The 26,972-nt window shown below is 40.2% G+C and overlaps 1 protein-coding gene across 6 annotated transcripts in view; it reads right to left on the reverse strand.

Moving 5' to 3' along the window:
* Positions 1-26,333, reverse strand: part of LOC121654880 (proline-rich protein 7) — a 36,299-nt gene extending 9,966 nt beyond the window's left edge. For 2 of the 6 annotated variants that reach the window (XM_042009235.1, XM_042009229.1), the window contains exons 1-2: positions 25,117-26,333; positions 11,258-12,300 (exon numbers count right to left, since the gene is read on the reverse strand). In XM_042009235.1, coding sequence (XP_041865169.1) covers positions 11,258-11,591 — 334 coding nt within the window. In that variant the 5' untranslated portion in view covers positions 11,592-12,300; positions 25,117-26,333. Of the gene's footprint in view, positions 1-11,257; positions 12,301-12,527; positions 13,165-25,116 lie in introns of those variants that run through there. The other 4 variants (XM_042009234.1, XM_042009232.1, XM_042009230.1 and 1 more) reach the window with 4 other exon arrangements.
* Positions 26,334-26,972: the final 639 nt, after the last annotated feature.

Genomic DNA, 26,972 nt, shown 5'->3' on the forward strand with positions numbered 1-26,972 from the left:
AAAAGCACTTAGTGTAGTAGTTTTATAATAACACTTATTAATAACAATGGCACTTTATAACAACAAAAAGAAGTGATGTACATGTGTCTGTGTGGGTAGGTGGGTGTGTGTGACGTGTAGTAAAAGATCTTTGAGTGGTCGACATTCCCAACAGCTTTAAAATTGATGCACACATGTAACATCCATAGAGGCAGACCATACTATTAGCCAAACCAGGCATTTGCCTGGAGCCCCAGGCCCCAAACAAGGCCCATGGGACCCCCAAAATGCCTTCTTCATATTGCTTTCTCCATACTCCTCTTTTTTTTTTTCAATAAAAATCTCTTCACAATAGCAGCATTGGAATGTCTAATTTCATTAATTACTTGTGTTTTGACAGTCTTTCTATGAACCTTGCACCCCTTCAGTCTGCACTACAGGCTGCATGTATGTGGAAATTATTACCGCGTGTAAAATCAAAATACAAACAAATGGTAAAAGAGAGGAATCGAAATGAAGCGGACATACAAAAGTTGCTCACAAAAAAAAGAAAAGAAAAAGAGAGACCGAAGGAAGCAGTTCGTTTCAAAACTGCCAAAGCTTTCTAGTTTTTTTTTTTTTTTTTACTGAAACTGTGGCAGCGGAGTCAGCGGGACCGTCAGCAGTTGCAGAGCAAGAGAAAGCTGCACCGTTTTCACCGCCGTTACCATTGCAGCTGAATCTCCTACCATCACGATGACAGTCCTGTGAATCCAAGCGGTTCTGGCTCATCCACAAACTGATGGAGAAGATGATGTACAAGTTCTGGTGAGTGACAACATTTCTCCTCCCTCCCCAATGACAGTGGGACGACCCAGCACTCTGGCCCAAGCTGTTCGCTGATGGAGAGCTCTGCTGAGCTGTGAAAATGGGGCAAGTCCAATTTAAAGAGAGATTTTCCACAAAATGAAAAGGTCCGCAGATTCACAAAGAAAAACTATCACATATTAATTAAAAATGGGGAGAGGGTGAACAAATTCTGGTTAGTTTACAGTGAAAGTGCAGACTGTGTTTTGTGCTTTTGTTGTTGCTTTTTGGAAAACAAAATCAGACTGTAAATAATGACAGCTGTTTGTGATCAGCTGGCTTTTTTCTTGTTGCGGAAACTAGCAGTTCATAGTTCACACCGTCACATATTTACCCCAAAGTATTGTTTTTGGCAGGACCTTCTCTAACACAGTGGCTGACAAAAAGATGTAGCTGTAGAAAAGATTTATATTTTAACTATGCAGGGGCGGGTCTAGAAAAGTTCTGATGGGGGCTAGGCAGGGGCAAAATTTCAGGCATAGGTGCGAGTGGTGATTAATCATGATTGATTAATTTGAAAGCTGTGATTAATCTGATTAAAACTTTTAATAATTTTGACAGCCCTAATTTGCACACATCCATGCTTTAAGACAATATGAGAGTTTGCAATATCCATAGAATATAAATACAAGGTACATTAGATTGGTAGATGCTGCATGTTCTTCTGCACCCGTGAGCCACTGCATGGTGGATGAAGACTGTTCACACTGGAGTCTGAAGGAGGCCATGTTTAAATTATCATGTGAACAACTACACAACACAAAATCTGATCTCACAAGCCTGGTATCTAGCCTTAAGACCAGAAGTATGAACCTAGCCTTACCCTACATTTTAATGGTGGGGGGGCGATAGGGGACCTGGATATTAGACAGGGGGGCACTGGCTCAAAAAAAGTTGAGAAGCACTGATCTACAGTGTAGAATATCATCAACAGATTTAGTAAAACAGGAGGAGTCTCTGTGTGCATGGGACACAAGCTGGATGCTGATGATCTTCTGCATTAAAAGCAGACATGATTCTTTACTGGAAACCACTGCATGGACTCAGGAATACTTCCAGAAACCACTGTCTGTGAACACAGTTCACCCTGAAATCCACAAATGCAGGTTAAAGCTCCATCATGCAAAGAAGAAGCCAGATGTGAACAGGATTCAGAAACAGTGCCGTCTTCTCTGGACCAAAGCTCATTTAAATGGTCTGAGTCAAAGTGGAAGCCTGGATGAAAATGTGAACTAGTTTTTGGAAAGCATGGACGGCGTGTCCTGCAGACTAAAGAGGAGAGGGAGCATCCAGCTTGTTATCAGTGGACAGATAAAAAGCTGCATCTCTGATGTATGGGGCTGCATTAGTGCCTGTGGCGTGGGCAGCTTCCACATCTGTGAAGTTTCATCAATGTTGAAAAGTACATGAAGGTTTTAGAGCAACACCTGCTCCCATCCAGACAACGTCTCTTTCAGGGAAGGCCTTTCAGATTTCAGCAATACAATGCTGAACCACAACCTGCATCCGCCTCAACAGCATGGCTTCACAGGAAAAGAGTTGAGCTGGCCTGCCTGCAGTCCAGACCTTTCACCAATACAAAACATCTGGAACATCATGGAAGCAGAAATCCAGCAACCAAGGTCCAGGATTGTAGAGTAGCTAGAATCCTGCATCAGACCAGAATGGCCCCTTAAAGCAACAGCAACTGGTCTCATCCTAGGACTACTTTAGTCATTCCTAACTGGGCTGCTATCTTTTGGTTTCCACTGAAAGTAATGTGGTTTTCTTTTAGGAGGAGAAAACATTTACATTTTCTACTATGTTCTAGGTGAATTTACTCTGACACAGTAACACACATCTTGATTCTGACACTTCTGTAGTAATCTCATGTCTCAGCTTTCTGTTGAGACCAAGATTATACATACAGCCCTTGTAGTTGTGAAGATGTATTTTATGTAATTTCAGACAGGAGGTAGAAAAAGTGCCCTTGTGAAGAAGAGGTTAAATCATCGTCTGGGATTCAAACAAATGTTAAATGTCCTCAGGGTTCATGATCCACCGGCTCTGGTTGGTAAGATGTGACTTTCTCATCAGAAAAGTGAAGGAAAAAGAACTAGACAAGCAGAAGTGTCAGTCATGATTAGTGAAACCTACTTGGTTTCCTACAATTTTTCCAGGTTTGCCTGAGCTGCAGAGCTCCACAGAGTTTTCTCACTTTGCTCTCCATAGTGAGTTTTCTGTTTCCCAGCTTCTTTAATGAATTTCATAACACCACACGAGTTGCTACCAACACTCAGCACACTGCTACCAACTGAGCCACGTTGTAGCATCAAATGAAATACACTAAATATTTTCATGCATTTGCGGTTACACCCTTAAAAAAGTGTCAACATGTGGTAAATCTGAACAATGATCCATGCACATTATGAATAACTGCAACAAAATCAACCCACACACATCATTTCTCCCAGAATCTGTGTACAACCACAATTACAGTCATCGATGTTGGAAACTAACAGCTGTTTGCTGAACTGTTGCCATGGAGCTGGATTTATTTATGGATGCAAGTAGGTTTGTGTGCATGTGTACCTGGCCAGGTTCCATCACTCCCCCATCATCGGCTGATGGATACCTACAGAATCTAACTCTCATTGTTTCGCTCTAAACCTCTCAAGCAGCTGCCATGAGGGCTTTAAATAAACACCAACCACGCGGAGACATCGGTAGCAGAAGCAAATGGGAATGATGTTACCAACGAGGGGAATCGGGAGGCTGCAGCCATTCCTACAAGGATGATGTGATATTATAATTTACCTCTACAGATGATGACCGCTGTCATCTGTTGCAATTGCTGTATGAAACACAGGGATCATAATTCCGTCCCATGTTTTCAAAAAAGTTGTGAAGTTTTCTAAAATATAACAAGAGCTTATATCTGTATTTTCTCAGTATCTTCAGCGGCCATCTTCAATGCAATTATAAACTCATTTAAAATTTGCTGCAGGCAACAGATTCTAAATAAACACAAACATAGAGACATGTTTACCATTATGTTGCACTTCCTTTTTAACAGCCCAGGACATGTTTTCGCATGCTACCTGGATTATCTGCAGCTTTAAAGGGATGTATTATCACCTTAAACTACAGTCAAAGTCACTTAAATCTCCTTTTTCCTCATTCTGACGCTCAGTTTGAACTCCAGTGAGTCGTCGTCACCATGTCTACATGATTAAGTGTGTTGAGTTGCTGCCATGTGATTGGCTGATTACATATATTTGTAAAAGTAGCACTATGATTACCTTAAAAATATGTTTCTGACTCATTTTGCTGGTACAGTTATTATTCATATTCCTGGAGCTGTCGTTGCCAAGCCTCCCGAGGCTGAGAAACCATACTATACAACTTTTGCTGCATGTTACAGCTAAGATTTAATTTACACACCACATGACAGAAATTGAATGTCAACACACTGGCTGTTTTGAATCTGATTCAGCAAAGAAACACATAAGGGCATTATCGGAGGAAGACAGGAAAAGAAAGAGAGAAAGTGAGACGCAAGAGAAAAGATAAAAGAGATAAGATAGTCAACATAATCCGGCAGCCCACTGCTCCTAGCAACTGCTGGGTTAGCCATGGCTAGAGGGTTCAGTGAAAATCAAAGTTCAGTCGCGTTGCTTTAACTTGCAACTGATGTATGTAATTCAGTGGTAAACAGTTGTCTATATCATGTTTCAGCTGATGTTGCATGTAAGAGTAAAAAGCCAAGTCACAAGGCCAAAGAGGACTGTCTAAAAGGAAATGGCCGCAAAACAAGCTACAAACAAGAGAAAGACAGTTAAAAACACCCAGATAGCAAAAATTGTTTGGCCCAAAAATGGCCCACATTTGCAGTTTGGTTTGGCCCATGCATAGCCTTAATTTACGGTGATGACTCCTACAGTCAAAGTCACTTAAATCCCATTTTTAGCCCTTTTGTTTGACTCCTTATGAGTGTGGTTTTTCAAAAAAGCTGGATGACAACCCATGTGGCACACAAGGACATGGCTGTAAACTATGTCCAGATTGGCTCCTCATATTTACACCACATCAGGCCCACCCAACACCTGCCATAAACCACATCAGAGCGAAAGACTGACATCTGACCCGTATCTGGCCCACGAAACACTTGCCAGAAAGCATGTCCACACCAGTAACTGACATCTGGACCACATCTGGCCTATGCAACATTTGCCGTGCCGTAACTGTGCCATCAGTGCCTGAAGTAGCTCAGATTAGGTCCAGATGTGCCTGATATGTGTGATTTTTGGTTTCCTGAACAGTCTGGACTAAAACCTCTCTAATTTAGTTCTGCTTCCCTTTACCAGAGATAATGTTCACATATTGTATTATGATCTGATGAAGGTTTAGAGCTACAGCTGCATCATTCCAAAGAGATATTTATATTCATCCTGAAAGTGGTAGTTTTTTTTTTTTTTGTTGCTGTTTTGTTTTGTTTTTTGTTTTTTGTTTTTTTGGCAAGCTTGAAACATTTTTTTATTTGTGCTATCTGCCACCTTCATTTATTCTTCACCAGTAACTCATTTACTGATATTTACACATCTTAAGGTAGACTTAAGACCTACCTTTTTAGCTTAGCTTTTAACTGAATTTTATTTTATCTTAATTTATTTTACATAATTTTATGTCATGTTATTTTATTTTCATTTTATTCAACTGTACTACTTCTTATTTATTTATTATTTATTCATTCATTCTTAGCTGTTCTTATTGTTTCTTAAGGTTGTTTAATTTTAATTATAACTCCAGTGTTTTCCTCGTGGAGATCCTCCACCCCGGGGGTATTGCCTACTCGGTCTGGGGGCTGCTGCCGCGGTGATTGCGCCTACCGAGGTGGCTGGGGCCCTGCACTGCAGCCTTTTGGCTGTGGTGTGGACCCCGGTCTGTCCTGATGGTGGTGGTTGCTGCTGTTAGACATGGATGGACTGGCCTCTGGTGTGGATGGATCCCCATGACACAGATATTGTTTCCTCACAGCAGCATCAGGCCGGATGCTTATCACTTTTAGTATTTTATAATAACATTCAGTTCGAGACAGAAATAAGAGAATCATGTTTGTATAGAATGGGGAGGGGGGGCTGCTTGGTGCGTATGTGTGCATGCGTGCGGCTGTGTGAAATATTTTGGTGAGTGTTTTCTATTATTATGTATTACCACTTTGTTTTGATTTTAATATGCATAAATGTTTTCAATCATATAAATCACTTTGTGTTGCCTGTGGCATAAAAGGTGCTTTATAAATAAAGTTTGATTTGATTTGATTTTAGTAAATCTCACAGGTGTTCTCTTTAGTATGACTCCAAAAGTAGAGGTAAACTTTATTATGGGGATGACATGTTTTAAGCAGAGGCCTAAACATAGACACAGAGCTCAAAGGGTTAAAGGTTCCAGCATCTCCAGACTCTTCTTTTCTGTCTTATACACAATTAAATTATGTTCATTGTGTCATCAGCTGCTTGTTTTTCCTTTCATCTTCATTTTTTGCTTTCTCTCCAGCAACCTTTTTGTTTTAGCCGTTACTGTCAGTCTTTGCTCATTATCCATCTTTGACAGGAGCTGGTGCAGCCGTCATTTAAACCAATCTCTTTCCTTTCATTCCCAACTATCTTGTCTTTACATTTTTTCTGTAGCTCATTTTTTGACTCATGCATTTTGGATGTATTATTTAACAATAACAAACTTTTAGAATGCTAAAAGTTCTCCATTTACCACCAAATTATAACTTCTAGTGTGTTTGTGCTCCAGTTTCATAACATTTAAGATGATTTGGGAAAAGTGCTATTCTTTGAAAGTTTCCTCATATTTATCTCTGCCGGGAAGGTGAAGCTGTTGAAAATCATGAATAAATTTACATCAAAGATGCAGCTTTGCCCAGAAGGTTTGAGATGGAAAGAAACAAAGCCTGGAGTGAGAGCTTTAATTTAATGGAAAAGCATCTCCCTCTAGTTGTAGGTGTATGAGTGCAGCAGCAGTGGACCAGCTCACTGTTTTAATGACACTCTAAATCAACCAATTTTTGTTTAAGCAATTTTTAAAAGGGCTGCTGCTCACACTGGATGAATAATCTTTTTTATTTTCCCTACCATTCAGATTGCCTGGATGGGTTCTGTTGCTCTGTTCATGCCCTGATTGTAAGAATCAGTCAATGAAATATTTAAACTGAATAGAATTCTTTTGAACATATGACTGATATGGAGAGATTCATCCATAAAAGGTCTTTTTTTTGACACGACTGAAGACGACCCTTCCAGCGCATCATAATGCCAATAATGAAGGAAATTCTATTATAGTCATTTTCTCTGAGTAAAATATGAAAGTTCAGAAACTTGTTAAAGTGGACAACCTCATAATTGACTCTGAATGATCCAGTTTCTGCTGATAAACTCTTAACTTCAGATAATCAGCTGACATTTGAAGCTCTTGTAGAAGTGCCGTCACCACCATGCATGTCACGCACTGCGCTTAGAGCCAGGGGGGCATGGTCCCATACCGGAGCTGCACAAGGTGCAAACATTTCCCGACAGGACTGCATCCTGGAGCTCTGCAAGCTGCTACACAATCAACACATTTCAAGGTAAAAACACCCTAAAGCAATCAAAAACATGTATGAAGTGCCAATGTATCGGCCGTATACTCTCTTGCATTATGTTGTTACAAATCATACATGGAACGTCTTCATTTGGCATATCTTTTGCCATTTATTCCAGCATTTGGCAATTAAAGAAAACACCTTGGTTTTCTTTCACAGCTCTTACAGTAAGAAGCTCCAAAGACTAAAATCAAGCAACAGGGTAAATTAACCTAACAAACTACACTCCACATGTCACTATATAGGCTGAGCATTATGCTAGCTCAAGCAACTTTGCAGCTTGGTGGGTTTAAACAAGCTTATTAAAATGTTTTAATCACATAATTAGACTGTTTAACTTCACCATCCATCCATCCATCCATCCATCCATTTTCTACCGTTTGTCCAGGGTCGGGTCACAGAGGCAGCTGCCTAAGCAAAGAAGCCCAGACTTCCCTCTCTCCAGCCACATTTGCCAGCTTGACCGGGGGGATCCCGAGGCATTCCCAGGCCATCTGAGAGATGCAGTTCCTCCAGCATATCTTGTGTCTTCCCTGGGGTCTCCTCCCGGTGGGATGTGGCTCCTCTTGATGCAGAGGAGCGGCAACTTTGCTCTGAGCCCCTCCCGGATCACCAAGCTTCTCACCCTATCTCTAAGGGAGAGCCCAGCCACCCTGCGAAGAAAGCTCATTTTGGCCTCTTGTATTTGCAATCTCGTTCTTTCGGTCACTACCAACGGCTCATGACCATAGGTGAGGGTAGGAATGTAGATCGACCGGTAAATCAAGAGCTTTGCCTTTTGGTTCAGCTCCTTCTTCATCATGACAGACCGATGCAGAGTCCGCATCACTGCAGACGCCGCACCGATCTGCCTGTCGATCTCCCGCTCCATCCTTACCTCACTCGTGAACAAGACCCCGATGTACTGGAAATCCTCCACTTGGGGCAAAACCTCAGTCCCCATCTGGAGAAAGCACTCCACCCTTTTCCAGCTGAGGACCATGGTCTCAGCCGGATTCTCATCCTAGCTGCTTCACACTCGGCTGCAAATCGCTCCAGAGAGAGCTGAAGATCACGGCCCGATGAAGCCAACAGAACCACATTATCTGCAAAGAGCAGAGACCCAATCCCGCGGCCACCAAACCAGATCCCCTCAACACCTCGACTGATCCCAGAAATTCTGTCCACAAGTCCAAAAGGTAGTCCAACCCTTAGTGGAAACAAATCCGATTTACTGCTGGCAATGTGGCCCAAGCTCTGGCACTGTTCATACAGAGACCGGACAGCTCATACAAGGGGGTCTGGCATTCCATACTCCCGAAGCACCCTGCACCGGAGTCCCTGGGGGACACGGTCGAATGCCTTCTCCGAGTCCACAAAGCACATATAGACTGGTTGAGCAAACTCCTATGACCCCTCCAAGACCCTGAAGCATTGTTGTACAACCAGAACGATAACCACACTGCTCATCCTCAATCCAAGGTTCGACTATCCAATAGACTCTCCTCTCCAGGACCCCTGAATACACCTTACCAGGGAGGCTGAGGAGTGTGATCCCCCTGTAGTTGGAGCAAACCCTCCAGTCCCCCTTTTTGAAGACGGGAATTCAGAGTGTCAGAGGAATTATGTGGAAACTCAGGAGAATTTTCTTTTAATTTCTTTAAGAAAAACCAAACTTTACCCTCTTAGAAGAGCTTCTTGCTGCACAATTTACCATGAGGACAACTCTCAACAGATTGAAGGAGGGGAATTCCCACGATCCACCCTGCTTGTCACACCCAAAGCTGTCCTCATGGAAACCCACACTGAAGTGGATAGTCACAAAACAGTGCATAACACCTTATAAATGGCTAATGAAATCTCTATCTCTGCTACACCAACATGCAGCATAAAAACAGGGTGTTTGCTGATTGTAAAAATTGTGCAAAGAAAAATGACCCATTTCTGCAGCTCTAGGGGTACTGGAATGTTGGTGGTTCTAGTGTTTAAACTAGAAGCATTCAGAGAGCGCAGACCAGGCAATAGGGTCACTCACCTGGGAAAAACCTCAACAGGCCCAACAACCCACCCAGTACCCCCTATATTTTGTATGAGCATGTTTTACTGGCTGTTTGCAGTGGGAATGGGTTGCATGTAGATTTATTCAAGCATGCAGATTGAAGGCTGTTACATACTTTGCGAGAAGCAAGAACTTTTTTCCTGCTCTCATGGATGTGGTTGGGGACATCTTGCGGCTTGTTCTTCACATCACACACACATCAGCCGAGCAGAACTTTCTTCTCATTAGGCTCAAGGAAGCATTGTGTGATTTGAGGTGGGCGTGATTAATGCAGAGAAGAAAGAAGCAGAAACATGGCTTCTGCATTTCCCCTGATATGAAGCTGGACAGATAGTTTAAATTAACAGCTGATCGGGGTGGTGAGAAGGTAAAAATTAAAATGACACGTGGTAATTAAAAACACGGACACCTCCATGTACACGGCCCCGCCCCGCCATGGACAAAGTTTCTGGTTAAAAAGAATTAACTGGGTCACTTGTTCTTTGCACATAAAAACACAGCAGTGACGTGCGGTGAAGTTTATGGTTGGTGAGGCACTGATTTACAATTGTAAGGACTGAAAAGAGCATCTTACTTCAATATTCATTCAACAACATGCAACTGCTGGTAATGCTTCATATCCTATCAGCATTCCTCTTTCAATTACACTCACACACCCACTGTTACTAACTCTTCAGTGAGAAAAGTAGCTACTGGCTGTCCTAAAGGTCGCTAGAAATCGCTAAATGACATAATCTGATGTGCATTATAGCCTGGTACATAGTAAAGGAGGTTGCTGTGGAAAGGAATGTCATGGGAAAGGCAAAAATGGATGAAAATACAAGCTAAAAATGTTTAAAAAGGCAAAACTATAAAAATAAAACAAATTCTTTAGTTAATATTTTCTTTTATTCTTGTTTAATTTTATTAAGTGTAGGTTGTTTTCTAATTAGGAGGCTGCAGCATTTCACATCACTTGTTTTCTTCCACAATCTTCATTAATAGACATTAATATCTGACGGTAAGGCAGCGCGAGATCATCCTGCACCAGCTTTGAACGTTTCATTTTCAGCCTGATCATGAAACAGGTGATCGTCTCCTGCTCTGAATGCAGCTACTGCTGCTGCCAGAATCCTCTTCTGATTGGACAAGGGAGGGGCCTGCGCAGCAGCACCCACTCCTCATTGAAAAGAATAAACTACTTTCATATACAGCAGTCTACAAAAGTCTCCAATACTGAAAAAGTTGCTAGATTTGTAGCTAATCGCTTAAAAAATAAATAAATAAATAAAAACAAACAAAAAAATAGGTGGCTAAGTTGAAAACACTCACACACCGTGTTGGAGTGTGAGAGCACCCCCTTGAGGTGAGGCAGAGTACTGTTTGCTTCACCTGCTGACTTTTCTCTGCACTTTATTGTACGATAAACGGGAATATTTCTCTCACAAATACATTAAATACATTACACAGACTGTCGAGAGTCAAGGTATATAACAAATATTTCTGTAAAGTTCATTTTGGCGATATGCTGAGGAACAGAAAACGGCACGTGTCATGCAACCCAGTTTGTATTGGGTGGCATAGTCAAGAGCTGAGGCACAGCTCGCCCGTGCCTCCACCGGGGTTTCTGCACTGGATTTGATCAGGAAATATTCAAATTTGGCAATTTTTACTTAATAAACTGTCAAAAACATGTTAGAGTCATATGGAAAATGCATTTTTAACACATCAGTGTAAAATATTAATATTTATTGTATGTATTTTTCTTTATCATGAGGTGGCGTTACCTGGCATGGTGACCCATGTTGCTTGTGGCATGGGATGAGGTACTGGCAGAGGGACAGGTGGCGACAGCGTCTGAGGAGGGCAAAACTGCATCGTCTCTCTTGGCAGCTGTGGCGGTGGAGGCGGCGGTACCGCTGGGTATCCGGCAGGGTGGCAGCTGAGGGGTTCCATCTCCACTGTCCGCAGACATTGCTCTCTGAGCCGCTCCTCGCGACGCCGCTTTAACCTGCGCTGCAGGAAATTACAGAAACAGCAGAGCATGACGATGGCGGCCCAGATCAACCAGAAGCCGGCGAAACAGGCCAGGAAGGTGTAGGTGCCCTGTGACATCACCATGGCGATGACAGGATGGGTGGCAAGCTGGAAGTTTGAATTCTTCTCAAAGTTTGTGGCACATTCTTTGTATTCAGAGATTAAAAATAGCACTGCTGTGGGAGGTGGGAGGAATCACATCATCAGCTTGATTTTAATACTGGTGAATTTCTGTTGGGTAAAACCATTAAGTCCTTCAGAAAAATGGGAGTTTCTTTTCTTTCTTCCACTCAGCAGTTCATAACAGTAAAAATGGCAACTCTAACAAACTGAAAGTAAAAAAAGGAAATTCAGTAACAGCATCCTGGTTCCATTTATTTATACTGAGGGTTAAAATAAACAGTATTTCAGCATCAGCAGCATCAAATTCAGTTAATTTCCAATTAATGAAAGTTGTTTAGAAACAATTATTCCACGGGATCTTCCTTGGTGTTCCTCCAAACATCCATTTAAAGTGGGTAAAGGGCTCCACCATATGAAAACATAAGCTGAACTACATCATCACTGTCTTATATTCAAGAAATCAGAGAAAAAATATGCCCAAAGAGGCTGGATGGGATGGATGAACTCTGGCGATGTCCAATCTGAAGCACCAAAAAGTGACGACCCTGCCACGTGAAGTCGAGCAGCTGGTCTCTTCAGGGCCACAGAGCTTCAGCGTCGGAGGTCAGTCTAGGCCGTCAGAAATTCCTCCCCCTCAGCTCCCGGTGGGAGTCCTCAGTCTCAAGCTGCTCTACAGAAACACAGGAGGTGGAGAAGAGACCTTTGTCAGGACAAATTCAGACATTTTTGACACAATAGGAAGTAAAAACAGAGTAGAGGGAGTTATGAATCTCAGCTGTGCAGGAAGGATCATGATGCCGACCTCGAGGGGAGGGGCGAGTATCAGTTTCACACTTCCCACAGCAGCTTTCAGAGAAAATGTTTACATGGATGATGTACTGAAGGGGATGATCTTACTGGGAATAAACTTAATGGCAGGACTCATTCCACATTTTCACTTATTTTTGTTCCTTGTACTCTGAAAGCTCTGGAACAATCTGCTCCTGAAAATCAACAACTTAGACTTGTCACTCATGAACAGCTATGGACTGATATCAAACCTCTACTTAGTAAAATTATAGTAAAAGCTGTTTTTTAATAATTGAACAACTTCCTGACCCTAACTAATCATTTTCATGTCTACCAGCCAGGTTTTCGTCCACAGACTGCTCTAGCTAAGGTCTTTGATAAAATATATTTGAACACAGAGGGCAGAAACGGTCCTGGTCTGCAGATTTTTGTTCTATTGCAGTCTTAGTTTATAGTCCTTTATTGTTGTTTTGAGTTCTGTCTTGTTTCCTGTTTTATTTTGTTGAGTTCATTCCCTTGTTTTTCTTTCTGCTCCCTGATTATCACACCTGGTCTCTTTTGCTGATTGCCTCACCTGCTGCTCCTTTTGTCATCAGTTCCATGTGTATTTAAAACTCTTGTTTTCAGTTGCCTCGTCAGATCATTTTTCATGTTACTCCCAGTTTCAGTTTTTGTGTCATCTATAGTTTCTTGTGTTTCATCATTAAAACCCAAAATGCCACTTGGCTTAGGCTCCTCTGTGTTTGCCTTAGTGAATATCATCCTATACTGGCTGAAAAGTGAACTTTGTAGCACCACAATTAACTGGGTTGAGTCCCATTTAAAAGACAGGGGCTACTTTGTGTATATAGGTAACCATAAATCTAAGCAAACTAAAATAATAGTTTTGGATTAAAAGTCAACTCTCAGCTTCAAACAATGACATTGAAAACCAACAACTGAGACAGAAATCTTGTATTAGTCCTGAACTCAATCAATCAAACAAACTTTATTTATAAAGCACTTTTCATGCTTGGGCAACACAAAGTGCTTTACATAAAAAAATCAATTCTTCCATATTAAAACAAAAATAAACTGCAGGGGAGGAAAAAAAAATTACAGTTGCACGCAGGAACATGCATTTATACACACATAGCATATACACCCCATGAAAATAAAATAAGATAAACAAATTTAAAAGGTTAAGATCAAATAAAAATTAGTTAAAAGCTAAGCTAAAAAGGTAGGTCTTAAGCCTCTTTTTAAAAACATCAACAGTCTCTGCAGCCCTGAGGCTCTCCGGCAGACTGTTCCACAGACGAGGGCCGTAACAATGGAAAGAGGCCTCATCGTATGTCTTGGTCCTCACCCTTGGAACAACTAATAGACCGCTACCAGAGGACCTCAGGGTCCGTGAGCGTTCATAATTTAAAAGCAAGTCAGATAAGTAAGAGGGCCCAAGACCATTAAGACATTTATAAACTACTAAAAGAACCTTAAAATCAATCCTGAAACGCATGGGGAGCCAATGCAGCGATTTTAAAACTGGTGTAATGTGTTCCTGCCCCCTGGTCCTCGTCAGAACTCATGCCACCGAGTTCTGAAGTAGCTGTAGGTTCGAAATTGACTTTTTGGGAAGACCAGAGAGCAGGGCATTACAGTAATCTAATCTACTGAAAATAAAAGCATGCATCAGCACCTCTGTGCTGGCAAGAGAGAGAAATGGGCGGACTCTGGCAATGTTTTTAAGATGATAAAATCCAGTCTTTGTGACATTTCTGATGTGTTGAGTAAAATCAAGCTCAGAGTCGAAAAGAACACCCAGATTTCTCACACTCTGAGAGTTATTAAAATTATGTAGTTTTGGTGAAATGATCTCTTGTCTTCAGGACCGATAATTAAAACTTCGGTTTTGTCCTGATTGAGCTGTAAGAAGTTCTCTGCCATCCATGACTTAATATCTAAAATACAGTTTAAAAGGACATTAACTGGCTCCAGGTCATCAGGAGACATGGCGATGTAAAGCTGTGTGTCATCAGCATAGCTGTGAAAATCAATGCCATGTCTCCTGATGACATCCCCAAGTGGTAACGTGTACAAATAAAAAAGTATTGGGCCTAAAATTGATCCCTGGGGAACCCCACACTTGACTTCATGGATTTTTGAGGAGCATGTATCCATACTTACAAAGAATTTTCGATCTGTGAGATAGGAGTAAAACCATTTAAGAACTGTACCTGAGAGGCCCACCAGACTTCTGAGTCTGTCTAGTAAAATCTGGTGATCAAAGGCGGCACTAAGATCCAGTAAAACCAGGACAGAAAGCTTCTGTAAGTCTAAGTTAGATCATTAACAATCTTTAAAAGGGCCGTCTCGGTACTGTGGTTTGTCCTAAAACCAGATTGATATTTTTCTAAAATATTATGTTTATGCAAAAACTCATGTAATTGCATAAACCCAAGCTTTTCAATAATTTTACTTAAAAAAGGTAAGTTGGATACAGGTCGGTAGTTATCAAGATTGTCTAGCTCTAAATTACTCTTCTTCAGCAGGGTCCTCACCACAGCCGTTTTAAAGGCAGCAGGGTGATGTGGGAATTGGGTCTAAAAGGCAGGTTGTTGTGTTAAGTTGGGAGAAAACTCGACCAAGCATCTTTGCATCAACCAGGACAAAACTCTCCAGTGTTTCCTCAGGTAAAAGCAGAGCTTCAGGTCTGCTAAAATCAAGATGTTGTTCAGATAAAAGCCTGGATCTAATAACACTGATTTTACTTCTGAAGTGGCATGCAAAGTCCTCACATGCAGCATCTGATGCAGTCATAGAAGACTTATTAAAACTTGTGTTTATTAAAAGATCTATTGTTTTAAAAAGAAATTTGGGGTTATTCTTGTTTTCTGTAATAAGATTGGAAAAATGAAGGGTTCTGGCTTGTTTAACTGTTTAACTTATTGTAGGTTTTAAGTTGTTCCTTAAAAATTTCTAAATGAATGATTAATTTTGTTTTCCTCCATTTCCTCTCTGCTCTCCTGCAATGTCTTTTGAGTTCTTTGATTTGCTCATTCCTCCACGGTGGTGTCGGTTTGGATTTTATTATTTTAGTTTTGAGAGGAGCTACAGCATCGATAGCTGACTTAAGTTTGCTGTTAAAATGATCCACAATAAAATCACATAATGCAGGTAAAATCTGAGCAGGAGTTTGGTTTAAAATTTCAATAAAATTTTCAGCCACTTCAGAAGTAATATACCGTTTCCTCACAGTTCTCACTGAGGCCTCCTGTGGGCTAAAAATGGTGATGTTAAAAAACACACAGTAGTGGTCTGACACAGCCAGGTCAACAACAGAGGGCACACCAGTGGACAGACCATAGGTTATAACCAAAAAACCAACAACTGAGACAGAAATCTTGTATTAGTCCTGAACTCAGACCTGAAGTCAGCCAGTAATCGCCTGAAAAACATCTGGAGGATTAAAGGACTGATGACTCAGTGGGATTTCTGCATTTATCTTCAGAAAACTGGACAATTGTTATGCTGTCCTAAGTCTCCCTAAAAAGTCCATCAGACAGCTGCAGTTAGTCCAGTCTGTTTGCTGCATTTTATTAACACAACTGTTAATTATTTCTTGCATTTCATCTTATTTTATTCAAGCTTTTTCTCTTTATTTAAATTTGTATTTCTTTGTAATGCTTCTTCTGCAACCTGCTTTAATGCTTTAATGTTTTATGTAAAGCACTTTGACTTGTCTTGTACATAAAACGTGCCTTACTGTTCTGAGTTGACGATTATATATTTCCCCAAAACCATAACCAGTAGGATAAGTCTAAGAGGTGTCCCACCGCTGGATCTCAATTCAAAAAGTGGACCCAGTGGCTCGGACTCCTATAGACTTCTTTATATATGTTTGTATTTATTCATTTCACTGCAATGGTGGATCATAGATCTTCTCAGTAGCCCCAAGAAGTTAGCATTAGCTAGTACTAGCAATGCAACAACATTCCATCAACATACAAACATATTTTAAAGTTGGTTCAATATCTAATTGGGAGCCAGTGGAGAAATGCAGGAACAGAGCAATATTGTGTTTCTGGTACTAAAATAAATGTCTGGAAGCTGAGTTCTGAACCAGCTGCAGGTGGGAAAAAAGAACGTGGCTGATACCTAAATACAGTTACAGCAATCCAACCATGAACCTTGAACTTACACAAGCACTGTTTTATTTAATCTTGATTACTGCTCACCTGTTTGGTGCAGCCAAAAACAATATTTTCAAACTCCAGATAGCTTAAAATAAAGCAGCAAGAGGTGAGGTTGAGTACAGAGTACATGCATAGAAGACTTTCATAGCTCAGTGTAGACTAAAGGTTGTCATGTAACCTCTTAAATTTCTTCTGGAGTGTATTCCACAACAAACAAACACACTGTCTGAAAAATTATTATGTTAGAGATCAGCATGATTATGGCACTCAACAAGGGTTATGTGGTCAGCTTGTTGAGAAAAACTCCCAGAACAGATGCATAGATCTGTAATGTATAGATCTATCACAATGTGGAATATTTTACCAGCTCTTGTAGTGAAGCTACCAGTAAATCCAGTTTAAAGAGATGGCTGAAAACACATTTTATTATTCTCTGATGGAGTAAAAGATACAGTAAAAACTGACACTTTTATTCTCACATTAGCCCTCATTTATCAAACTAACATGGAAACGAGAGCGCATTCGATCGCAGGAATCATTTGGAGCCACGTGTGATTAATGAAATGAATTAATCCCTTGGTTTGGAACCTGGAAACCTGGACTTTCAGTAGGTAGTCTATATGTCTATATTCACATAATGTTGACGTTAACCTCGCGAAACCGGATGCCAATGCCATTTCACCTGGGGTACACTGATGTGACTGGACAGGTTAAACAAACATTTATTAAATGGATTCAGCTGCAACTATAATCCTGCTTATATTAAAACTTTGACTGGTAACTCTGGGAATTTACCAGCCACAGTGGCTGCTTATAACCTAAACAAAACCCAGCTCTTGTTGAAAAGGAGCCATAATTTAATTAGTATTATGGCCTTATTGTGTATTATAGTATCTCAGCTATAATGCAGGTTGTCCATTATTTTCTGTAAATGTACATATTTTACACTGTCCATATTGTATTTGTGATAATAGAGACACAAACACTGGGAAAATCTGGGCTCTTGACTGTTTTACTGAGACTGCAGCATGAAGATGCAAAGGTGACTCCCTTTATTATGTGGTTGTTGTTTGGCTTATTTACCCTGAGCCAGAGATCAAGCTGTGTAATCTTAGTTAGAGCTTTCTTATGATCAGAGCGGTGCTGTATAACACTGTCTGCTTTGATATGTACTTCTCTTTATCTTGCAAATATTAAGCTGCCTCAGCTCTGAAGTCACGAAGTTCACAGATCATAATCATCAGAGGATCAATTTGTCTCAAAGAGGCCAAAACAAACTAATCTGGATTAATATCTGCAGCTCAGGCAGAATTTTAGGTGTGACATACGTCAACAAGGACAACTTATTACAGAGAGGCACTATATCCAGTGCTCATTAGTGCAGGGGTCCCCAAGTCCGGTCCTGGAGAGCTACTATACTGCAACTTTTAGATGCATCCCTTCTCCAACACACCTGAATCAAACGGCTGAATTCCCTCATTCACGTGTCATTTAGCTCTGCACAGGCTTGGACACCCCTGCATTAGTGTGTTCAATGTTATACTTGTGATTCAACCACACCGGTGCACTACCAGAAAGCACACAAGGGCTCAGAAACTAGTTTATCTTCTAAGCAGCAGCCTGTAAAGGTCTCTGTGTGGAAAAGTCTAAATTTAATGTGAATATTTTAGTTGTAATGCACAATGTTGCTGCTGAGAGCTGCTTTGTTTCTGCAGAGCCAAACCACGAATAAATATGTTCAGAGTGGGTTTGCACACATGGTTGTAAGGTTAGACCAAACTAGATATCAGCATTTACTGCAACTGCTTGAGCTGAACCAGCAGCAAGATGATGCTGTTTGGTCCTGTAGTTTTCCATTTTACTCCTGAAATAAAGTATATCTCCAAAATAAAACATTATCTCGGTCTGGCTTCCTTCTTTTAACATCAACATAAGCAGAAAAGGGTTCGTCAATCTCGACAAAGGTTTAAAACAATACAGTTTTAAAGTGGCTCATCTTTTTATTTTTTCATGTACATTTTAAGTTATTAATTTAGGTCATTGTATGTGTACATTTTCTTTAAAAATCACTTAACTGATCTAAACGTCTAAATAGAGACTTTTTCTTGACATTTGCATAAAATCCACCAGAATCAGCTACGTGACTCAAATTCAACTTTTGTGCCCATAGAAAAAGGAAAAACTAGTTCATGCTTTCATCTTTATTCGGCTTGAATATTTTAACAGTGTTTTTACAGGTTCTACCAAAAAATCTATTAGACACCTGCAGCTTATTCAGAACTCTGCTGCTTGAGTCCTCTTTAAGACCAAGAAATTGGACCACATCAGTTCAGTTCTGAGGTCTTTACACTGGCTGCCTGTTTGTCAGAGAATAGATTTTAAAGTTCTGCTGCTGGTCTATAAAGCTCTGAATGGTTTGGGACCAAAATATATCAGTAACTTCTTGACCCAGTATGAACCCACCAGAATCCTCAGGTCATCTGGATCCAGTTTCTTATCAGTTCCCAGTCAGAACCAGACATGGAGAAGCTGCATTCAGCTTTTATGCTCCACATGTCTGGAACAAACTCCCAGAAAGCCTCAGATCAGCTGAAACCCTCAGTTTATTTAAATCCAGGTTAAAGACCCACCTGTTCTCTGCTGCATTTCAGTAGTTTTTATTTAGAAGTCAAAATCTACATCTGATTCTTTTAAGCTGGAATCATGTTTTAATATTGTCATTCCCCATGCTCGAACTTTATTTCTTGTATTTTATCTATTTTATTTTAAATTTGCCTTGCCATATGGATTCTTTTTTATTTAAGTCTGAACAGCATTAATCCAACTTTTTTCAAATCCAACCCAGGCCACTTTCATATATGGTACTAAATCAGATTCATATGCGATCTTTTCAAAGTGACCTCAGTCTGAACAATCAGGCCACTATTCATCTGACTTTTATGCCATGGGAGTGAGACAGATGTCAGAAATCTGTTCTGATGAGGGGTTTTGACGGTTCTAACTGCGCAAGAATTCCCAAATTAACACACAAGCACATGTAGCATCCATATTTACATCCATAAACACAGCACGCTGCGTGTAACGGTGAGGGTCGCTTTAGGGCCGTGTATAGTTCACACTGAAGTCTGATGGAGGGGAATTTAAATGAAAAAAAAAAAAATCGGATTAGAGCATGAAGACCTGCAGTGTTGACATAGTCTGAGATTCAGTCGAATGTTTTGAAGATTAAGCAACGGCTGTAAACATCAGAAAACAGACTCATTCCTCAGAAACAGCAGCTGGTTTTTATTTATTTGTCTGTTAAGCCTGAATGGGTTTCTGGAAAATGTTTTAGCTAACAAACCTAACGTGATGGTGCTGCTTGATCCACTGCAAACCCAACCGTGATGTAGAGCCTTGTCTGGATGTTTTGTTCCTGCAGGGTTTCCTGTCATCCAGCCCAAACTGACACATGTTCATTAGACCACAGACTTCCAGCTGTCGGATCTGATTTCTGTCTGATGGTACAAAGCTTATCAACAGATGGTGTAAATGCAAAAAGGAAAAGTTGTTTAAGTTTATGTGTGACTGAAAAGGCTATAAAAGCCTTACATGACAATGAACCTCTGTTTTAACACAGATGATCCAGAGGTTCCAGAGGATTTAAGTTAATGAGACATTTGGGTTTTAGTTTTCTGCTTGTGTTGTTTGTTTAGATCACTGATAACAACCTAAGACAGGTTTGATCTTTAGTTGCCAGGTGAGCTTTATTAAAAGGGAAATTATGAAGGAGGTTGCTCCACCTCATGTAATGGGACCTGTAAACCCCGAGGCAAATATTGGTCTCTGATGGATACTGGCTTAGTTTAATCCAAAGTGGAAGAAAATAAGACCACATTTAGCAAGAGACGTATCACAGAGAGGGGGTTCTCTAAATAAGGAACATAGGACTCCAGTGGATATGTCTCCTTTTAAAATTTAGATATTTCCACAAACCCAATGTCACTTTTTGGAGGTTAATCTAGATGATGAATTAATTCAAAAGAAATTCTGTTGTAGGAAAATGCTGCACAGATGATCAGTTTGCCTGAAAAGCTTTCAGCAGGCATGATTATCCCACGTAATGGGTGCAGTCACACTGCAAAGATTATATTTTCATGCATTTGAAATAAGATATCCATCCAGGTGAAGTGTTTTTCTTCTCTGAGCTGAGAATTTATAGCAGGAGATGAAGATGTTTTCCTCCGCTCCTGCAACACCTCTGGGAGTCACTCACACCGAGTTTGTTGTGATTTAAAATTGTTCAGAGGCAGTGACTCATCAGCAGATCGCCTTCATGAGGGCGCACAGCCACTGGTATTTCAATCTGCCAGTACCGTATGGAGCAGGGCTTTTTGTTTACTCCCCACGCGTGCAGCAAGCCACACTCAGACCGTAACCTTCACACCTACATATACGACAACACAGCTACATCACATACTCATACGATTCATATTGTTTTTCTCTTGTCTTTGTGGTGTTTTAAAAGCCCTCCCATGAACTACCGCCTGACATAAAACTGATCTGTGCATTTGAACTCTTCGACCTGAAGAGGAAAACATAAAAGCAGTGCAGGATGTGACATACCTACATGTTTAAATGGGTATTGCAGCATTGAGGAGTGCAGTCTCCAACCAAAGCAGCTCAAAATGCTTCAAAGGGAGAGTCAACAGTAAGAAGGTAAACAGCTTGTTGGTTATGCCACTTTCTTTCTTTTTTTGTGATTGGATTCAATTAACCCTGAAATGCTTTAGGTAGAAAGCAAATATTTAACATTCTAGAAGACTGGTATCAATATCTTGGCAAAATGTTCATGGAAAATCTGCTTTACGGCTGTTTTACCAGTCTTAATTAGGGCTTGGTGTTTCTTAGAGTCATAGATCTTGAATGCATTGACAGGTTTTAAAATGATCACTAATAAAAGCCCTAGAAGAACGGATGAAGGCTGATCCACGTATGCTGCAGCTGAACATGTGAGGACTCAGTGTTTTGCTTCGAGGCCACAGCAGGTCGCAGCGTCTCTTCGAAAAGCAGAAGACCTGTCGTCACATTTCACTTTCAGATAAATCCACATAATCACTGGAGCCACGTGTTGGTGGTGTCGGATAAAAACCTGAAGGCCTCTATTTGTCTTTTTCTGGAAACAAGCTTTTTTCTTGTTTGTGTGTCTAAAAGGTCACGCAGCTCGCTGAGTTTGGAGTAGCTGGAATAAAACCGACTGGTAGCCTGTCCAGGAATGGTTTTATGTTGGTTTGCTCCTCTGTGTTTTATATTATTTGGGCCAGTTTATATTGTCTTTAACTCCATAAATACTCCCTGGTTTCCTTTGCTCCGTACTGTCCAGGTTAGTTTTTGTCATCAAGTTAATCATGTTGTTCAGTGAGTATTGCAGGGTGTCATTATGTCAAAATCTGAGCTCAGAGAATTATCCAGCCCTTTTATCTTTATCTACACCCACAATTTCATCTCATGCTGCATTCAATGTAGCTTAGAAAATGGAACAATTTACTTTTAATTGTTTAGAATTACTATTAATTACTATAAACAGCTCATTTACAATAAAGTCATCAAAATATCTAATTATGATCAGATATTCTATTTGTTTTCATTAGCTGAACATGTGGAAGCATTTAGATCAGGGGTCACCAACTCCGGACCTCTTGGGCCAGGGTCCTGCGGGTTTTAGATGTTTCTCCGCTGCAACACATCTAATTTCCTGTGTGTTTCAGGCAGGGGCCTCCCACTTTGGGCCCCATGAAAAGAGACTGATACCTTGGTAGGGGAAGCACTAAAAATATAATGAAGTTCATTTAGATTTAATTATTTGCTGCAAGATGGATACTTTATATTTAAAAACCCATCTCTCTCTTTTTTTTTTTTAATACTTAAACAATTAATTATCTCCTGATCAATTACTTAAAATACAAAAGTTAAATACAAACTAACCTCATCCATGAAAATGAAATGCATTTATAGTCTGTGGAGAAACAAATCAAATCTCAGCTAAAACACCATCAAAAACAAAATGGCCACTCATTTTTTATGATTTATTGTATTGTGAGCATTATCATTACTAAATCAGAAGCAAATGGTAAAAAAAATTAGGTAGGCTCAGAAACAAAAAAATAGCAGGACCTCACATGGTTTATTGTATTATATGAACTGAATGTAATATGGTCACACGCAAACCACTGTGGAGATTTACAGCCAAACGATGGCTGGGAGCCATCTTTAAAGTTAAATAATCACATTTTAAAAGGTAGAACTTTGTGTAATAAGATGTCAAGGAGTGGTAAAGGTACACTATTGCTGAGTAAAGCTCTTGCAATCCCATTCACAGTCACTGTCCTTGCTCAGCCTTTTTCACCCAGAGCCCAACGTGGAGCTTTCTCCCTGCAAAATCACTTATCAAGTCCTGAAGTCCAGCTTTCTATTCTATCCAGCTGTTCTATTATATAAGATCTCCAACGATGTAATGTCATGTGTAAAAGCATCACAATCATTATATCTGGTGGCCTCGCACTATTTTGTTTTACTTAAAGGTGCCTTTAGTGATTTCACCAACAATGTCAAGCGAAATTAATTTGACTACCAATAATCCGTGTCATTGTCTCCCTCATGCAGCAACACATACAAGTTTAATTTATCTCCACATCTGTAGACTCACAAGTTAAGGCATTAGATTAGTGGGGAAAACATATATAATGCTATATGGTTTCTTGCTAGTTAATCTTCTGATTTCTAGAAAATCTTAATATTTCTCTGATTGGATTGAAAGCAGTCACCCAGTCTGCTGCACTAGAAATGTGCTCTGTTCCTACTGCAAAGCAAGAGAATGAGTCTCAAACTACTGACTTAACCTAACATTACAGAGATAGCTGAGCATTTTCTGAACCATTCAAATCGTTCTAAAATAGATACAAACTATTTTTTATTTACTATTATTAATTCAGAACGATTTTTTCTAGTATATAATGTTTTTTCTCCACAATAATCAATTAATTCAACACTCAGCTGCTCACCTCCTTCCTCAGGGGCCACCTGGATATGTTCAGGTGGGGAGGGGGGGTATGGCAGCATCTGCTTCGGCTGCTCTCGTGTCGGTTCGGAACATGAGTGGGATTTTTTTTTTAGCGGAGTAGCTTGCTAATCGTTTGCCTGTGTTGATTATTTGACTAAAACAACCGTGAAATGAATAAAATCCAGGGTTTCTATTTTTTGTTTCTAAGCCTACCTAATTAATTTGATCATTTGCTTCTGATTTAGTGATGATAATGCTCACAATACAATAAATCATAAAAAATGAGTGGCCATTTTGTTTTTGATGGTATTTTAGCTGAGATTTGTTTCTATCCTACCAAGGTATCCTAACTGTTATGTTTTTCATTTCACAAATATAGATATGATGGTCAAAATATCAATAAAATTGCAAATTTTATGTCTTACAGTATCAAATAATTTTTTTGGGGGGGGGGGCTTCAGTGTCTTTTCATGACCCCTCTGTTCTCTCTCCAGTCTGTTTTTTTCTTTTCTTTTTAAGTTTTTTTTAAGTCAATCACGAGACCCTAGAACCCTTCCCTTTTACCCCCCTTTTTGGTGCCCCAGGTTTCAGGACTGATTTTGAGGTTCTTTAAGTAGTTTATAAATGTCTTAATGGTTTGACCTGGTTTTAAATCATGAGCCCTCGCAGACCCCGAGGTCCTGTGATACCAGCTGATTAGGTGTTTCTAAAGTCAGGACTAAAATCTACAGCAAGACCTTGTTCCCTCACAGCAGTTCTTGTCTGTGCTGACTGGTGATGCTTTTAAAAAGAGGCCTAAGACCTTTTTAGCTTAGCTTTTAACTATTTTTTATTTTTTTATTTTATTATTTCATTTTTACTTTATTTTAATTAATTACATTGGTATACAACATTTAAACATACGCGATCCTTGTCTATTTTACACACTAGCAAACACCCCCCCCCCCCCCCCAAAAGAAAGTTTAAAAGTAAAATATATATAAAAAAAACAATATGAATAAATGAAAGCAAAAAAAATTAAAGAATGCACTAAATGGATAACTTAAAAACCCTAAATGTGTTTCTCATCCACTAATAAATCCATACAGCTGTAAGTCTGTGGATTAACTTGTTCAGGGGCCTCTGGGGCCCCAGAATAAGTTACTCGTGGCGGTGCACAGCAGCTGTTTCCAAAACGTGCCACAAAACCTTGTGCCTTAAAACCTCATGCTCAGACTGAACGTGTGTTCGTGAGTGTGTGTAGACTGGACAGAGCGGAGTCGTGTCGGTCGGATCATCCAAAAACACACTGATCGATTTCCACATTACGCAACGGCTCCGGCGCGCTGCCTTTAAGAATGTCTCCTCTTTAATTCCGCTTTTCATCCTGACACAGGGAGGGAAGATTTTAAGATCAACACCTTCAGATATCAGTGCAGGTGATCAGATCATTAACTCCCAACAGGTCGGTGCGGGAGCGTCATGTTTTAGTGAGAGAACTCACCTTTAATTCCTCCGCTGTTCCCGATGAAGTGACGCATTTAACTGTCAGCCCAAATTCCGTGCCATCAAAATGTGAGTGAAAACTGTAAAAGCACTTAAAGGTGACATCTTTGGGAAATGTGTGGATACTCCTCCGGCTCCGGGCAGATTACTCCCCGCTGACAGACGAGCCTCCGCCGCTGAGAGTCTCTCCTCGCTGCGCTCCGCCGCCCGAAGCTGCGTGTCGTGTTCCGATGCAAGTAAACAAGATTAGTCGGTTCACCTTGACAGTCCTCCCTCTGCCTCTTCCTTCTTCATCCAGTTCCTTCTCTCTCTCTCATCAGCGGAGAAGCAGAAGAAGCGCTTCGTGACACATCGATCCGCCCGTCTGTCTGTCTGTTTGCTGGATGATGAGAATACAAATCAACCCGCCACCAGAGGGTTTCCCAAAGACGCACGGCTTGATCTGAGGACACAGAGAGAGGTGTAACATTAGGGAGTTATTTCACTATTCGTGTTGGCTGTAATTTACCTGGACAGGCTGTCAGGTCCTTTTATTTGGGTCCTAAAGATGTTTTTTTTAAGGCTGAAGATGATCAGACAGCTCAGTCAGAGAGGAGGAACAAAGTCAGGGAGGAAAGTTGGACTTTACAGGGGAGGCGGGACAGTGCAGTGACTTAAGATTCAGTGTGTAAGATGTAGTGACATCTGGAGGAACAAATCTCAAAAGGCAAGCTACTGAAGACCCTCCAGCCAACCTACACCCAACCTACAGCCAAGCAACAGACCTCCCAGTTAGGACTCGGTTAAATTCACTGTTGTGTCCTGTCATTTAAACATGAATATCTCTACTAGGAAATGTACAAACATGTTCATTTAAAATCACTTCTAGATCTGGGGGGAATTCACTGAACATAATGTGAAATACTGGAATTTTCATTCCCAGATTATTATTTTAAAACAGAGACAGTATTAAATCATGTGGAGAAACAGTGTGTTACCAAAACTATTGGGACACGGCTCCAAATCATTAAGCTCAGATGTTAAATTAGAGCAGAGACAGTGAGCCAGATCTTCTAGTCCGACATCTACCTGACCTCACAAAAATTCCCATAAATACACACCTAAACCTTTTGGAAATCTTTCCCAGATAAGTTGAAGTTTTTATAGCTGCCTTTGTACTTAAGCCTGTGGGTTAAGTTCATAGGAAGATGTCCTGATACTTTTAGTATGGAATGATTTTAGTCTCATAACCATTACAAATGATGCTGAAATAGTTTGTGTTTAAACTTTGGGTTCTTGCAGATGTGTGTTTGAATCCAGAAACGAATATTTAGCAATTTTAATGCTTAAAATGTTAAAATGGACACTGTTCTGGAGGGGAAAAAGGCATTTATGATACATTGAAGCTTCATCATCCAATCAAAAACAAAGACATCTAAACCCTTTTGACATCTTGAACCTAAATCATCTATTTAAAAGAAAGAAAGAAAGAAAAATAATAAATTAACATCAGTGTTTCCTAGGATTTTATCAGCGAAAACAGACTCATATTTTGTACCTCACGACCTCGTGGCGCAACGTAGCATGTCTGATTTCTGATTGAAAGGCTGCTTGTTTAAATCACATTGGGGTCAAATCAATTTAAATTTCCTCACTGAGGGGTCAGTAATAATATTTTGTCCATACAATAAGTACTGAACCTTTTGGGCTAAATGTAGATGGAGATATTTAAGGCCAAATTATCACAGTGATTGGACATAAAGTAAAAATAAATTCTAGTGAACTCAGTTAATTCAGTGTGAACTTTAAATCTGAGAAATGATGCAGTGTCTGACTGAGCATGATCTCAGGCTGGGACGTACTCTTCTTTTATCT

The sequence above is a fragment of the Melanotaenia boesemani genome, chromosome 15, assembly GCF_017639745.1.
Source record: "Melanotaenia boesemani isolate fMelBoe1 chromosome 15, fMelBoe1.pri, whole genome shotgun sequence".
Lineage (NCBI taxonomy): Eukaryota > Metazoa > Chordata > Actinopteri > Atheriniformes > Melanotaeniidae > Melanotaenia > Melanotaenia boesemani.